Source organism: Eucyclogobius newberryi, unplaced genomic scaffold, assembly GCF_026437365.1.
Source record: "Eucyclogobius newberryi isolate DKJ021-1_F unplaced genomic scaffold, fEucNew1.0.hap1 SCAF_17, whole genome shotgun sequence".
Taxonomy (NCBI): Eukaryota; Metazoa; Chordata; class Actinopteri; order Gobiiformes; family Gobiidae; genus Eucyclogobius; species Eucyclogobius newberryi.
In genome coordinates, this window is record NW_027315801.1 from 28083386 (window position 1) to 28098447 (window position 15062).

At 39.9% G+C, this 15062-nt stretch overlaps 1 protein-coding gene across 1 annotated transcript in view; it reads left to right on the forward strand.

The window, feature by feature from the left end:
• Positions 1-10174, forward strand: part of opn7b (opsin 7, group member b) — a 51646-nt gene extending 41472 nt beyond the window's left edge. Inside the window, exons 5-6 of the mRNA XM_072449779.1 lie at positions 4618-4952; positions 5032-10174. Coding sequence (XP_072305880.1) covers positions 4618-4952; positions 5032-5532 — 836 coding nt within the window. The 3' untranslated portion in view covers positions 5533-10174. The remainder of the gene's footprint in view (positions 1-4617; positions 4953-5031) is intronic.
• Positions 10175-15062: the final 4888 nt, after the last annotated feature.

Genomic DNA, 15062 nt, shown 5'->3' on the forward strand with positions numbered 1-15062 from the left:
CTCCACGCCTTTAATTAGACCTAGAATATTAATATTAGGTTGGTATAACATAAATATGCCTGAATTTTCCCAATTTCACAGTAAAAAGTACTACTTTTTGTTGTTTGGGCCGACATAGCAGGAAGCTGGAGGGCCAACAAAAATTGGTTTGAGGGCCGCATTTGGCCCCCGGGCCCTAGTTTGGACATGCCTGACCTACATGATGCAGCCTTCTTTGCTATTTCTAAAGAAGGACGCTTGTAAAGAGGAATGCTTTATTGACTTGCTTGTTTTAACCTGCCCTGGGGCCTTTGGAGCCTAAAGGGGAAAAATACAGCAATACAGCAACCCGCTTTAGAAGTTTGATGTAAAAGTGGTCATTGTGTAATCATTTTCAGGGTCAGCGGTTTACGTTTACAAAGCTGCATATGTTAATGCGATGTTTACAAGGTCTGCTTTAATGTGAAATCACAGGGACCATTTCTGCAAAAAAAATAGAAACCTTCCAATTATGGAAATCTTGTAATTTCCCCAGTGCATATTTATATTTAGTGCACATCCTAACACATGCTATAGTGGAGTTTACTAGAATCTGTATAAATAATGTAGCTGTTGGCTATACTTAGCCTCATTGAACACACATTCAGTTATTAATTAATTCATAATAAAAAAATGTATTATGAATTAATTAATAACTGAATGTGCAATGACAAAGAGAACACTGAGCTCAGTGATGCCTGCTTGCCTGCCCTTATCTACTTATTTACATTGTATTAATTTATTCAACACTTTCAGACTTTTTCAGATTTGCTACACTTTATATGTCGAGGTTGAAAGGTCCCAAACGTATCTTTGCATTATTATGGTCATATATTATAACCTCACCGAGTGTTCACAAATAATATGTGTGAAGCAAATGTCTGTTTAAATGAATAGAAATGCCTTTATTTAAATGCAATGCATTGCTACAGGCCCCTTGAGTTGCAGAAAGGCTTGGACTTGAATTCATGTCTGAGGTATAAACATATCACTGGGATGGAGAGACTTTGATGATTTGTAGATACTATTTCATGTTACACCAAACAGCTTCTTACCCTTTATTCAGTAAAGGTTTTTTAGATTCCAATATCAGATTCTGATTCACAAACGTGACCTCGAAGTAGATTTAAAGCTATGTAAATACATGCAGGACGTCAAGGGCAGTAACATGGTCAGCTAACTACTAATTATGTAATAGGATTTTTTTCAATTGGGATTGAAACATGATTGTGTGTGAGGCTGTTTTCATAAACTTGAGAGGCTCTTGCCTCAGTTTGTGCACTATCCAAGTATTTTATTAGAAAAGAATAAGATCATGACATTTTTTTTCAAAAGAACATTTGTGTTTCCATCCGAAGTTCAGCAAATCCTTTTTAAAATCAAACAAATATTAAAAGAATAATTGAGGATTTTTGGCGACCAATCTGAGTCTCATTTCCTTGTGGCATGGACGAGTAGTTCTCCCACATGTCAATCATTCCCTGCGTCCTACTGTACACCTGCCGCCTCATTCTGGCTCGTTCCCAGGATAGCGCATGCATGGTTGATATGCCGGTGTGTTCAGCGAAGCTCGCAGCGAGTTCCTTTATTGTACAGTACAAAAACGGCTGAGGGACGACAGAGAAAGACTGTGTTCGAGCTGGCTCAGAAGAGACGGAGATCTGCGGAGACGAGAGATGCAATCCGTCATGCTAATAAACAAACGCACGTGTTGCATGCATGCGCATTTTTAAAAACAGTCGCTTGAGTTCTCAAATCTGCGAAAAATCCTCTTTTATTTGTTATGGGACTTTTTTCTGATCAACCTCCACTCATGCTGTATTTGTGCATTTGAACATCCTGCGATTTTGCACGTTCTCCCAAATGATTGAGGGGTCTGACATTTTCATTGTAGGTGCAGTTCCACTGTGAGAGACAGAATCTAAAATAAATACAGAAATCACATTGTATGATTTATAAATAATGTATTTGTACGCTATTACTGCAAATAAGTATTTGAACACCTTCCAATCAGCAAGAAGACCTGTCAGTCTGCCTTTAAAAAGTCCACCTCTACTCCACTTATTCATATAGATAACAGCAGTGTAGATCTCCAGAGAGCTACAGGGCAATTGGCGAGCAGCTTGGTGAAAAAGATGAACTGTTGGAGTAATTGTTGGAAAATTGAAGAGGCTAAAGATGATTGTCAATCTCCCTCGGACTGCGGCTCCATGCAAGATTTCACCTCGTGGGGTATCAATGATTAATTAGCCCAGAACAACGGGAAGAGCTGGTTAATGACCTGAAGAAAGGCGGGACCACAGTTTCAAAGCCAACACAGCACTCCATCATGGTTTAAAATCATGCATTGTAATGATAGAAGGTTACAGAAGCCAAATATTAAAAGTGATTTTCTAAGGTCTTCAAATACTTATTTGCAACAATAACATACAAATACATTATTTAAAAATCATGCAATGAGAGTTCTAGATTTAATTTGTTTAGATTCTGTCCCCCACAGTGGAACTGCACCTATGATGGAGATTTCAAACCCCTGCATGAATACTTTCCTCACTGTACGATTCAACTGTTTTTAAATTACTTATTCTTGCACGGAATACAGTTTGACATATATAATTATCGAGTCGTGAAGTCTCATTATAACTCACTGATTCCATCTGTCTAACTGCTTATCCTTGTGTTAATTCAATTTTCAGAGACTCATCAATCACTTGGAATCCGCTTATTAACGCCTCATTATATTCATTCATATGTAATAATGAGTGAATGCCACACTGCCCCGAGTTGTACATCACCACTTAATATTTGTTTAGGCCTCAGTATTCACCTTATTCCACTCCGCTCACTTTTACCTTTTGCTAGGGAGGCTTCCATTGTGTTCCGGTTGAGAAGGAATTCTGTTGCCGCTAAATTATTATATAAAGTATGTGGTTTGATTTATGTAAAATGTTCCATTTCCGTGTGCAAAAACAAGTCAACAATGCATGGTTTCTCTGCCCGGCTTGAAAATGACTTTTCTACTCTGCTATTGAGATTATAATTTGATTAAAGGCAAACATTGCATCAATAAAGCCTAACTTAGAGGTATGTGTTATGCTATGTTCAGGCCGCGGCATCAAAATTGTGCCTCTAGTTGGAAGCCTCTGCATTTTAGGTTGGACGCTGGGGACATGCATCGTTGACGCCCTGGACTTGTGTTTGAACAAGACTCAAATCCGCCTCTCGCTGCCTGTGCACTGACTACTTTGGCGTAAGCTCTTAATTGGTTGACATGCCACGAATTTACTCTAAGTTTAGAATTTCCAACTCTGGCATCTGACGCCTTTCGTCCCTGTCTTTCAGCAGATGCATGAACACGGGCCACGGAAACGCTGGCCAGCCTAGTAATTGCTAGTTGCATGTAAATTTGACTCCTTTGACGCACTGAACGCACCATAATAGCCCAAAGCAAGGGACATGGGGAACTTCAAAATCACTTAAATCACAATCAATTAAACTGAGATGAGAGAAGGGCAAAAACACTTAATGTCATATCACTCTCAAATTCATCAAATTGAAATGCAAATTTCTACACATAATCGCTCTGAACAAAATAATATTTTAGCACACTAGACACAAATGCAAAGAACAATGCAATTTGCTGGCAGATCTCAAGAGTTCAGAGTAAATTAGCAGTTTACCAGTTAACCAATCTAACTCCTATTGTGCTCTAAGTTATTGGGTTTTCGATGGCATCGAGGAGGCGATAGGCACGGAAATCAATGTTAGACATGTCCAGAAGGGGAATAATTTATCTATTGGTGATAGCTTTGCTTAAATTGCTAAATGCTCAATCCAAAGCCCTCTCCACTCACAATGGAAGGGAAAGAATGCACTGAAAAAGGCGATACACCTTGTCAATGTCTGATGGCCAATCAGCGCTCTTCAGACACAGCCATTGATTATTTGAAGTAGGCAGTTGTTACTTGTACCAAGCACAACCAGGGGTTGAAGAAATTAAATCACTTTTATCATAAAATGTTAATTGTACCTCCTTAAGAATTTTAGACAATAATTATTTAAACAGGATAATTTATTATCCTGCTTAAATTGTGTGAACTTGAGACGTGTCAGCCCCCTAGTCCAAAAATGTGGCCCAGACAAAATGCTCTATGCCATGATAAACATTATTACTTAATAAGCATTTATTTCAAACAAATAAACAGCAATTGTTATGGTGTGTTCCCACACCCAATGCCCAATCATTTATTTGGGATTTTTATAGTTGAATTTGCTCAAATTATTATTATAGACCAAGCATTGGAAACCCCTGGAGAGCCCTGGGGGTCCCAGCTGTGAGATTAAGCATAGGGGGTACTTAAGACAAAAACGTTTGGGAAGCACTGCCAACAAACCTCAGATTGGGCATTAGCACATGTTTTGGCGGCAAAACATGTCAGGTAAATAAGCTATTGCTGTTATACCATTGTTTCTTTAAAAAAGTGAGATTGATTTGAAAAAGAAGACTGTTAGCATTTTGTGTACACTGGTTCTTCTTGTATTTATAAGTCTGTTCTCATCCAGGACTCATTCCTCCAACTGTCTGCTTTTCCTCCTCAGGTAATAAGTTCTCATCTTGGCACGCCGCCCTGCTGGTTGCCGGAGTGTGGTGCTATGCTGGAGTATTTGCAGTGGGGCCTCTGTCAGGATGGGGGCAGTATGGAGCAGAGCCTTATGGGACAGCCTGCTGCATAGACTGGCATGCTCCCAGTGAGAAATCATCAGCCATGAGCTACATTGTGTGCCTGTTCTTCTTCTGCTACATCGTGCCATGTACCATCATCTTCCTCTCCTACACCTTCATCCTGATGACAGTGAGAGGGTCCCGACAAGCAGTGCAGCAGCACATGTCCCCCCAGAACAAGATTACCAACGCACATGCACTTATCATCAAGGTAATCCAATAGGTTTTACAGCAGTTATTTGAGCAGATGATATGCTTTCTAAGTATTTCAATGGTCTTTTCCATTCCAGCTCTCCGTGGCGGTTTGCATTGGCTTCCTCACAGCCTGGAGTCCTTATGCTGTAGTGTCTATGTGGGCTGCATTCGGGGACCCAGCGGCTGTGCCTCCCATGGCTTTTGCACTGGCAGCTATTTTTGCCAAGTCGTCCACCCTTTATAACCCCATTATATATCTCCTCTTCAAGCCAAACTTCCGCAAGTCACTGTGTCGGGACATGGCTCAGTGCAAAAGCATGTTCTGCGGATGTTTTTGTGGTCACAGCTCCCCACAGAAGGGAACATGTAGGGATGCTACTTTTAAAGATGACTGCAACTCCACAAGGTTGTCCAATGGGCTGCCAGAGAACCATGGGATGTGCCGACACTGCCCTTATCCTGCGTCCTCCCCAAGACATGGGGGACAATGTGAGGGGCACAGTCCAAAACAGACTGCTAGCATCCTGAAAGGATCCCTGCACAGCGAAGTGGCAGTCAGTCAACTCTCCAACGAGCTCCAAAGTGACTTCCTCTAGGCCGGGACAGCGAAGGTCACAGAAAGTTAGAGAAAAGGGAAAAGTTAGTTCTGATGATATTTTTTTCTCCGATGAGGCATAACATACACCTCTGTAATATGCACCTCTTTATTCTACAAACGGTGATGTACTCAATCTTTCTATCAGATTTGCCATTCACTTCCCATTGTTGCAAATGTTTTGGATAATATACTGCTGACATCAGACAGGAAGTTTAGCTCTGTCATTACGATCACATCTTCTGCTTCTGAAGGTCAGATGCATCTCATTCTGACCTTGATATCACCTGTCATTAATGTTATGCCTGGTTGGTGTACACTTACTACACAGGTCAGGTTATAGACAAAAGCTGATGAAAGGTATTTAAACACACAAAGATGAATATTTTGCCCTTTGCACCCCAAACCACTAAACACCAATGGAAGTAAAACATTTGAACTATGCTGATATGTTTTCTCAGTTTACAAGTTTGCAAACTTGCAAAATCCGTACCAGGGACTGTTGTGACTTTGTAGGTGGAGATAATGCCACTTGGAATATTTCTCCCTTTACTGTCCGTTTCTCGGATGTACATCAATGTGAAGTTGATCCTATGCCTCAAATATAGGTTACTGCCAAAAACATATAATGACAATGTTACAATCTTAATGAGCCAAACAGAATTGTATCACTTTATAACATGCATGTAAAGAAGACATGCTATCGACTACCTTTTATATAAATATTTATTAAACACTGTATATAAAGATGTAATGTTGTGCATGCCTCAAAAGAAGACAGGGTTGTTAAAGTTTCTCTTAGTAAAGGTTTAAAGTTTATTTAACACAAGTCACACCGCCTACCTCTGGATTACTGCAGGGTTCAGAATGGATCCCAAGTGCAATCAATGTTGGTTCTCTCTCAGTAGCCATATCGCATTTCAAAATAAGATATTTTGTAGATCAATATAAATAACCAAATCTAAAATACTTAGTAATGTCTCTTGATGTTGTGTTTGTATGTTTGTTGGGTCATTAGTAAAAAACATCTTCAAAAAGCCTCAAGGTTCAAATGAGACAAATTTTAAATCATATTTATTGTAAAGATAAATCTTAGTAATGTTAATGTTACGTGTTTGTATGTACAGCATGTGAATGGAGAGCTGGCTCTTTCAGAAAATGCTGGAGAAGACAATGTACTCAAAGTGTTGATGTCTCTGTGTCAATATGACTTATCAGGTGCAAATAAAAGGGTTGTTCTGAATATTTATTAAGAGCAAAAGGGCAACTGCGTTGTTCATGTTTTATCACACAAACAATTCATCTTATTACTAAGATTAATTGCGTCATATTGAGGTTTCTAATTTCAAGACTTTCTTCTTAAATAGTGGTTAATATCTGTTGTTTTTTGTCAACTGATTTGCCGACAATCTACACAGGCTTAATTATTTTGAGGCGTATTTAGAGCCCATTGGAGATATTGTTGTAATTGGTTATTTGAACAGTCCTCAAAATTGGCAATAAGATGGTAATATTCTTGCAGCATACCCACATGAGAGGGGACGTTTGAAACCCCTGTTGCACTTGGTAAATAACAATATTTCTATGTGTTTGTGTTCAAAGTCACCGCAGAAACACTGTGCAGGTTTCATCGTGTTCTTCGAGGTTCTTCTGCGTGCATGTGCTTTCCTGAACAGAAGTCTAACCTACGCCATTAGATAATATGTCAAAAAACACTTTATAGAAATATCCAAGCCAACTGTGTACTAAATGTTCTCTATGCATGGATCAAAGCCTCATGAAGAAGGTCAAAGTGGTTGGCATTATAAGACATGCAAACATTATTCTAACAGAAACTGCCCCGTGAGCATAGTCAGGCTCAGGCCGAGTTAGTCCAACAAGCACTTCTGTTACCAACACAAGGAGGTCATCAAAGCGAGCTGCAAAATGCTTCAGTAAGATCAACGGGATCTGCCTATGAGTGCGTTTTGGGTGACTGGCATAGCTTTCGACAATTTCCTCACACTTTCACACCATCAGCTATAGCCTCTGCACCACTTTACATTTTTGTACAGAAAACTTAAGCGTCCCATTTTGTGCTTTCACTTTCAGTTTAAATAAATCGCTGGAAGTCATGCAAAACGACCGTGTCAGCACATGTGATACATTCTGCTGGTCCTGCAATCCTTTGTAATTCATGGTATATCAGGCCTACTGCCAGGATTGAATGATAAATAGTGTTTCTCCACAACAGTGAAGAGCTTAATTGGACAGTGACATAACAGATAAGACCCCTATCCAGATTGTAGACTGCTCTGAGAGTTGAATTAAGAACCGACTCCATGGCAAATGTACCGCAAAAATGACTGTAGTTATTATATAGATAGGGCCAATGGTACAGATTGTAAGAAGTAAATGAATAAGGCTCAAAATTCAGACTAAAGACTGATGCATTAAAGTGTTTTTAAAAAAACGTCGATCTTACAAATGCTTCCCGTCTAACAGCCAGAGTTGAGTGGCAAGGCAAGTTTATTTGTAGAGCACAATTTGTACACAGGGCAATTCAAAGTGCTTCACACAACAGGGAAAAAATGCATTAAAGTCACACAGACATGAAATCACAAAGTGTAAAGAAAATCATTTCAGTCAGATGCACAGCTTAACAAAACTGTTTTTATCTTAGAATTGAACATCACCAGAGTAAAGGCCTGGTTCACATCTTCAGGAAGACTGTTCCAGATTTTAGCTGAATAAAACTGAAACGCAGATTCCCAATGTTTACGGGCAATGTTCTAACTGTAAAATCAGGAGTCATCAGGAATAAAATTGTGATCATAGTGTGCACATGTAACAAAACTTCTAATCATTTCCAATCAAAAATATGCAGATTCCCATTCAAAAACATGAAACTGTGGCTCTCGGTATTATGCTGCCTGATTATCTGTACACAGGTGTCAAACTGTGAAAATCTGATGTCTCTGTTTTGTCTCAAGGAACACCCATTTCTGCATTACTCGTCATTCCTGTCGTTCATTAGGATTCATCAAATGTGCATAGTTTGTATATTATGGATAAATATATGAAGTCAGGGATTTAAATCGATGTTGTTTTGCATGTTTATGGTGTCTATGTATTTCTTTATTATTTATGTTGGGCCTCGGGTCAAGGCTCATACAAGCTGGTGTGTTGATAGGTTTGATGTGCATTGGCAGCTGAGTTGAGTGTGAGGCTTCTTCTCTGCAGGTGGCTTTGGTTCCTTGTTACTAATTTCCATAAGCTGTGTAATAGGCTGTTGCATGCTGGGTGCTCACTTTGAACGGTTGGAGTGTATACAATATTCATTCAGTGTTTACCAGTTCACCGAAAAAAAAATTGTACAAGATATGTATACGTATAATATACATCTACATAAAACGCTCACCCTCCACGGGCGGTCTCTATTTCTCTCCCTTCAAGCTCGGGTCCTGGGAGCTTGAGGTTTCTGCGCAGTATCTTTGTTGTTCGCAGCACTGTACTTTTCTGGACCGGGTGCATGTCATACAGAATTTGATACCAGCCATTCCAAAAGGTGAATGATTTATGTCTACCTCCAACAATCCCAGAATCTACATGGATTTTAAGTTTTTTGAAGCTGCAAAGTAAAAAAAACTGGTCATTGTTTATCATTTTAATTAAATGTATACTATTTTGATGGGACATGGTTCATTACGTTTACTGTTTACTGATGCTAACTGACGCACATGAGGAATAAACTACTTTCCTAACATTTTTAAAGGTGGAATATGTAACTTTTCTGATGAAAGGGCACACTACTTGCTTGTTTCCATGGATATGTTATTGATTTGCCAGGAAAAAGAATGTTTTGAACAATAAAAACACCTGTAATGAAATAATGACAGGTTCAAAACATGTATTTTCACTGTGAGTCGGGTCACCTCTCCAGGCATCACCTGCTGTCCCAATTAAGTTAGGTACATTTACATAATTAGCACATAATTACATCAGTGAACAAGCTACTTTGATACGTTATATCCTTTATTGATGTTACTTTCTGCAAAATATCACCTGTTTTTTGTGATATTTGTTTGTGTGATGGTTTTATTTGGAATATTACAGTAAGTCAGGTGCATTCTATTTCCTAAAAGAAAAAAGAAGAATCTTGGCAATGCAAAGCAATAACGTCTCCATGGAAACAACCACATGGAAGGTTCTCCTCTAGAAAAGTCACTGTGCAACTTTAAATAATGTATTATTGTCAAAACCTCAGATTTTATCCTATGCAGTATATGATTTACAGTCAGCTATGCTTTGTCGGCTGTTGCACTGTTCTTTTTCTTTCTGCAAATTGAGGCTGAGACCTGCATCTAAAAGTCAGGAAGTGTCCCCTCTCTTCCTCCTCCTTTGTCCAAACACAAAGCCTGAATGTCCACATCTTGTACATATCGATTTGTATATGAGAAGATATATTATCATTTACAATTACAATTAAAGTTAATATTATCAATATTGGTGTCCTTTTTGTTCTAATGCAACGTGACAACTGTTTATATTATTTTCTTTGGAGCCTTTAAACATGTTAATGATTGTATTAAAAACTGTATATGAGGACATATTTTTGTTCTGAGTAAAAAAATGTTATATTTCAATAAATTATTATATTCCTGACTTTGACTTCTTCAATAGATAACCATTTTTATATCATACACATACATTTGGCTTTTCATCAAAATATTTATCATTTATTTGTACAGGGAGGGCTCTTGAGGACAAGGCGCGCCTTGTTAGCACAAAGCATTTAAAACAAACAAACAAACAAACAGGATATACACATAATGTCAATAGAACCAATCAAGAAAAACAAAAAATACATTAAAACACACTTACACATACAAAATTGGATAAAACCCTAAAAAATATAATACGATGCCGTTGTTATTAATTGAGCATGTTGTTATTATCTGAGAGTTTGTGTGACAGTGGGACAGGTGGAAATGAGCCCATACAATCCGGTGTGTTGACATGTGTCTCATCTATGCATACATTGTTGCTAATAACTAATTGCAATTACATATATCAGGTCATGATTAATTACTTATTATTTCAATAATGCATTTGATTCGTGCTTCTATTATTGAAGCTATGTGTGTGACATTATTCCTGTTGTTACAGAATGTGTCTCTATTCATCTTATGCACTGGCCTCTCTGCTTCATGCATTCTTAATGGAGCATCTTTATAGCTCTGCTTGACAGGTTAACATCATTTTAACTCACAGGCAAGGCACAGAATATCAAAATGTGACCTTTATCTTGGCTGATTTGGCCCTACACAAACACATTTGTGTTCGTGCATGTATTTTTTTTTACAGCACTGTTCATTAAATCATTAATACCTTGAGAGTGAAAAGGGCACTGGTGTTCACCAGCTCAAGGTCAGGTGAGATTGAAAGGGATTGAATTACACGAATGCTGGTTGTGATTGATTAAACTAAAACATTACTAAAACCAGAAGCCATAACCAGACAAGCACAGCAGAAGAGTAAGTCTTTCTCCTTTGAACATTTTACTAAATAGCTTATTAACTACATAATTACATGACAAATAATTTCTCTACATTAGACTTAATGTGACTCCACACTGAAACTGTTGTTAGGCGTGATGAGTTTTCAATACAGTACAATATTTCCTCATTAAACCTGAAGTTTTATTTCATTTCATTCATGCATGTTTAAATTATCATTTCAGTAAAATACCCATTTCAGCCATTTGGACAGTCCGGACTGGGTCATAGCTCCAAACTGGAACTCATTCACCAACTGGGTTCCTGCTTGACCGGAAGTGCTATTACAACAGAAGTGATGATCCTGATCTGTGGCAAAAAGAGGCAAAAGTGGGTGAATACAAATAAAAATCTGTGCTGATCATGAAATGAATGAGAAAATCTATATATTATAAGCCTGTGTTTAAAAATGTTGAAACAATATAGTAGGATATCTTAGTAACATGGCCAACTGGATCTATGAAATAAATCTCATATAAAACCCTCCAGAGTATATGAAATTATACCTATTTATGATTTACTTTTTCTGGGAGAGGACCCCCGGTAACTCCCAGGCGTAAGTATTATAGTGTCATTTAAAGTGGGCAGCTCTGCCTTCAACTCAAGGGCCCCTTTTTGCCGCCGCTGGGTGTAGATGGTACAGCTTTCCAATTGCCAATGATGTCAGTGCACACATACATTTAAGCACAACAAAGCATATCCTTTCTTGTTATTGCTACAATACATCTTTTCAGTGTGTTTAGAAGCTTGTAATCAAGCTTATTAAGTTTGTATTTTAATTGCCAATAAAAGATTCGATCAGGTACTGACCTTCATTAAATGACTTGTAAGGGTGGTGCATACATTAAATTAAGTAACTATGTAGGTACTTCTTGCACACAAGCCTAGGGAATGTGCAATCATCTTTAGAAAAAAATGTTTTTGAACTTTAAATAAACTTGAAATATTTTCTGAAAATCGATATTGTAATACTACTGACCTCTAACAGTGACAGAGAAGAACTTTACCAATGTTTCACTGAACATAAACTTCTCCTTAATTTGTATTCCACAAATTAATCTTTCACTTTTTAGATTGTTGGCTGAAAATACATATTTGCCTCAAAGGCCAGACAAAATGCAGGGTTTCCCATTTAGGCTTGAGCTCCCTGAAGTAGGAGGGGATTGGAACAGCGCAAGATTGTTCCGGACTGAACGACAGAGACAGGAGGCTAGCATTCATAAATGAAATGAAAGTAAACTCCTGGTATGTGTTTTTAATGAAGGAACAGCACCTAACATTAGAAAGTAAGCTACATTATGATTCAAACGTTCCTTTGAAGTTTTTTTTTTATGTTAGATATCCTCACTGCATACAATCTCAGAAAAGGTTTATTGCCAATGTCAATTAACAGAATTCTTGCTTTGGAAACATAAAACAATGAACAATGATAAAACAACCAATTAAACAATTAAAATCTGCTATAGGATAAAACATGAAAATAGGCTTACTATTTATACAAAATGTATAGTTTAATTTACATATGTGGTGCAGAATGTGAGCAGTGCAGTGGGTGATTAAATTAGTTAAAGTGCAGAGGGAAAAAAATTGTTCTTGTGGCGGGAGGTTCTGGTCCGGATGGACTAGCCTCCTGCCTGAGGGGAGTGGCCTCCTGCCTGAGGGGAGTGGCCTCCTGCCTGAGGGGAGTGGCCTCCTGCCTGAGGGGAGTGGCCTCCTGCCTGAGGGGAGTGGCCTCCTGCCTGAGGGGAGTGGCCTCCTGCCTGAGGGGAGTGGCCTCCTGCCTCAGGGGAGTGGCCTCCTGCCTGAGAGGCGTGGCCTCCTGCCTGAGGGGAGTGGCCGCCTGCCTGAGGGGAGTGGCCTCCTGCCTGAGAGGAGTGGCCTCCTGCCTGAGGGGAGTGGCCTCCTGCCTGAGGGGAGTGGCCTCCTGCCTGAGGGGAGTGGCCTCCTGCCTGAGGGGAGTGGCCTCCTGCCTGAGGGGAGTGGCCTCCTGCCTGAGAAGAGTGGCCTCCTGCCTCAGGGGAGTGGCCTCCTGCCTGAGGGGAGTGGCCTCCTGCCTCAGGGGAGTGGCCTCCTGGCTGAGGGGAGTGGCCTCCTGCCTGAGGGGAGTGGCCCCCTGCCTGAGGGGAGTGGCCTTCTGCCTGAGAGGAGTGGCCTCCTGCCTGAGAGGAGTGGCCTCCTGCCTGAGGGGAGTGGCCTCCTGCCTGAGGGGAGTGGCCTCCTGCCTGAGGGGAGTGGCCTCCTGCCTGAGAGGAGTGGCCTCCTGCCTGAGGGGAGTGGCCTCCTGCCTGAGAGGAGTGGCCCCCTGCCTGAGGGGAGTGGCCCCCTGCCTGAGGGGAGTGGCCTACTGCCTGAGGGGAGTGGCCTCCTGCCTGAGGGGAGTGGCCTCCTGCCTGAAGGGAGTGGCCTCCTGCCTGAAGGGAGTGGCCTCCTACCTGAGGGGAGTGGCCTACTGCCTGAGAGGAGTGGCCTACTGCCTGAGGGGAGTGGCCTCCTGCCTGAAGGGAGTGGCCTTCTGCCTGAGGGGAGTGGCCTCCTGCCTGAAGGGAGTGGCCTCCTGCCTGAGGGGAGTGGCTCCAATAGTCCGAGTCCAGGGTGAGAAGGGTCGTCAGGAATGATCTAAATACAGTACATTTAAATTATAAATACATCCATCGTGAAGCTGGATGTCGCACCTTCTCATCAGTTCATGTAATGTGTATGTGTACAGTAAACAGTAAACAGTAAACAGTAAACAGTAAACAGTGTACAGTGTCTCCCCACACTGTATGAATTATGTGAAGAGCAGAGTCAGTCAGAGAGGCCCATGGGAACATCTCTGAAAATAAACATTCATTAGGCCCCAATGTCTTCTTTATTCACACAGTCTCGACCTTGGTTAGACACTGCTATATTGCTGCACAGAATATATATGGTAAAATAGCATATATTTGGAAGAATATATAATAGTAAAAATAGCCCATACATTAGACATGTAAGGACTGTAGTATTCATGAGTGTAAGAGATAAGCTGCCGTCAGTCTGGAGCTATAGTTGAGATGCAGGGTTAGAGGATATTGTCAAAGGAAGTGGTTTAAAGTTATCAATCTGATTAAGAAGGACTTAAATGGAGAGACACAAAAATACAAGAGATGAGTGTGTATTTTAAAAATCTACTGTACTGACACTATTCCCTGATTGCTTTAAAGAGACAAGGCAAAGCCAGTTTATGTGTAGAGCGCAATTTGTACACAAAGTAATTCAAAATACACAATGCCAACATATAAAAAACATAAATAATCAAGCCAAACAGAACTGTTTTAAGCCCATTGGAATAGAGTAGAAGCCAGCCCTTGCACATTTGCCTGAGGTGTTAAATTCCTCTTTTTAATTGGGTCCCACTTTAACTTCTGTTATTCCCAGTCTTATTTATTAAAGCGTAAAGTCAGCGCAAACATGTGATTTCTACATTTCTGGAGTATTATAGTTTAAATTGTGGTGTAATTGGCCACATGACCGGTGTGTTGCATAAGAAATAGAGTCTGCCTTGTTCTAACTGGATGGAGGAGGTGAATTTACCGTAAGTCAGTGAAAATATCCATCTTAATTTAACTTGATTGATTGAGGAATATAGAATTCAACATTTCGCTTTATTTAGACTTAAAGCTTAGACTTATTTAGACTAATAAGCAAAAGGACCAGCAATCTGCATTTATTTTGTGTTTTGTGTCCGCTGACTTGACTAAAACATGAAAGTATATTTATATCGCACTTTCAAATGTCACAGTAATGAGATCGGTTGCTTTTACAACAAATAACAGCAGAAAAAGGTTATACCTGCGGGACAGAAACAGACCAATAAAACATTTGCATTGCATTCACACACAAATCACTCAATGCTCAGAGGATGATTTTCTCTGGTGAAGACAGAAATCCGTACATACATTCATTTTGAGAATCACACGGTTGCACGGTTTAACCCAGAACAACCCTGAATGTGCCGCATGTAGTGACATTA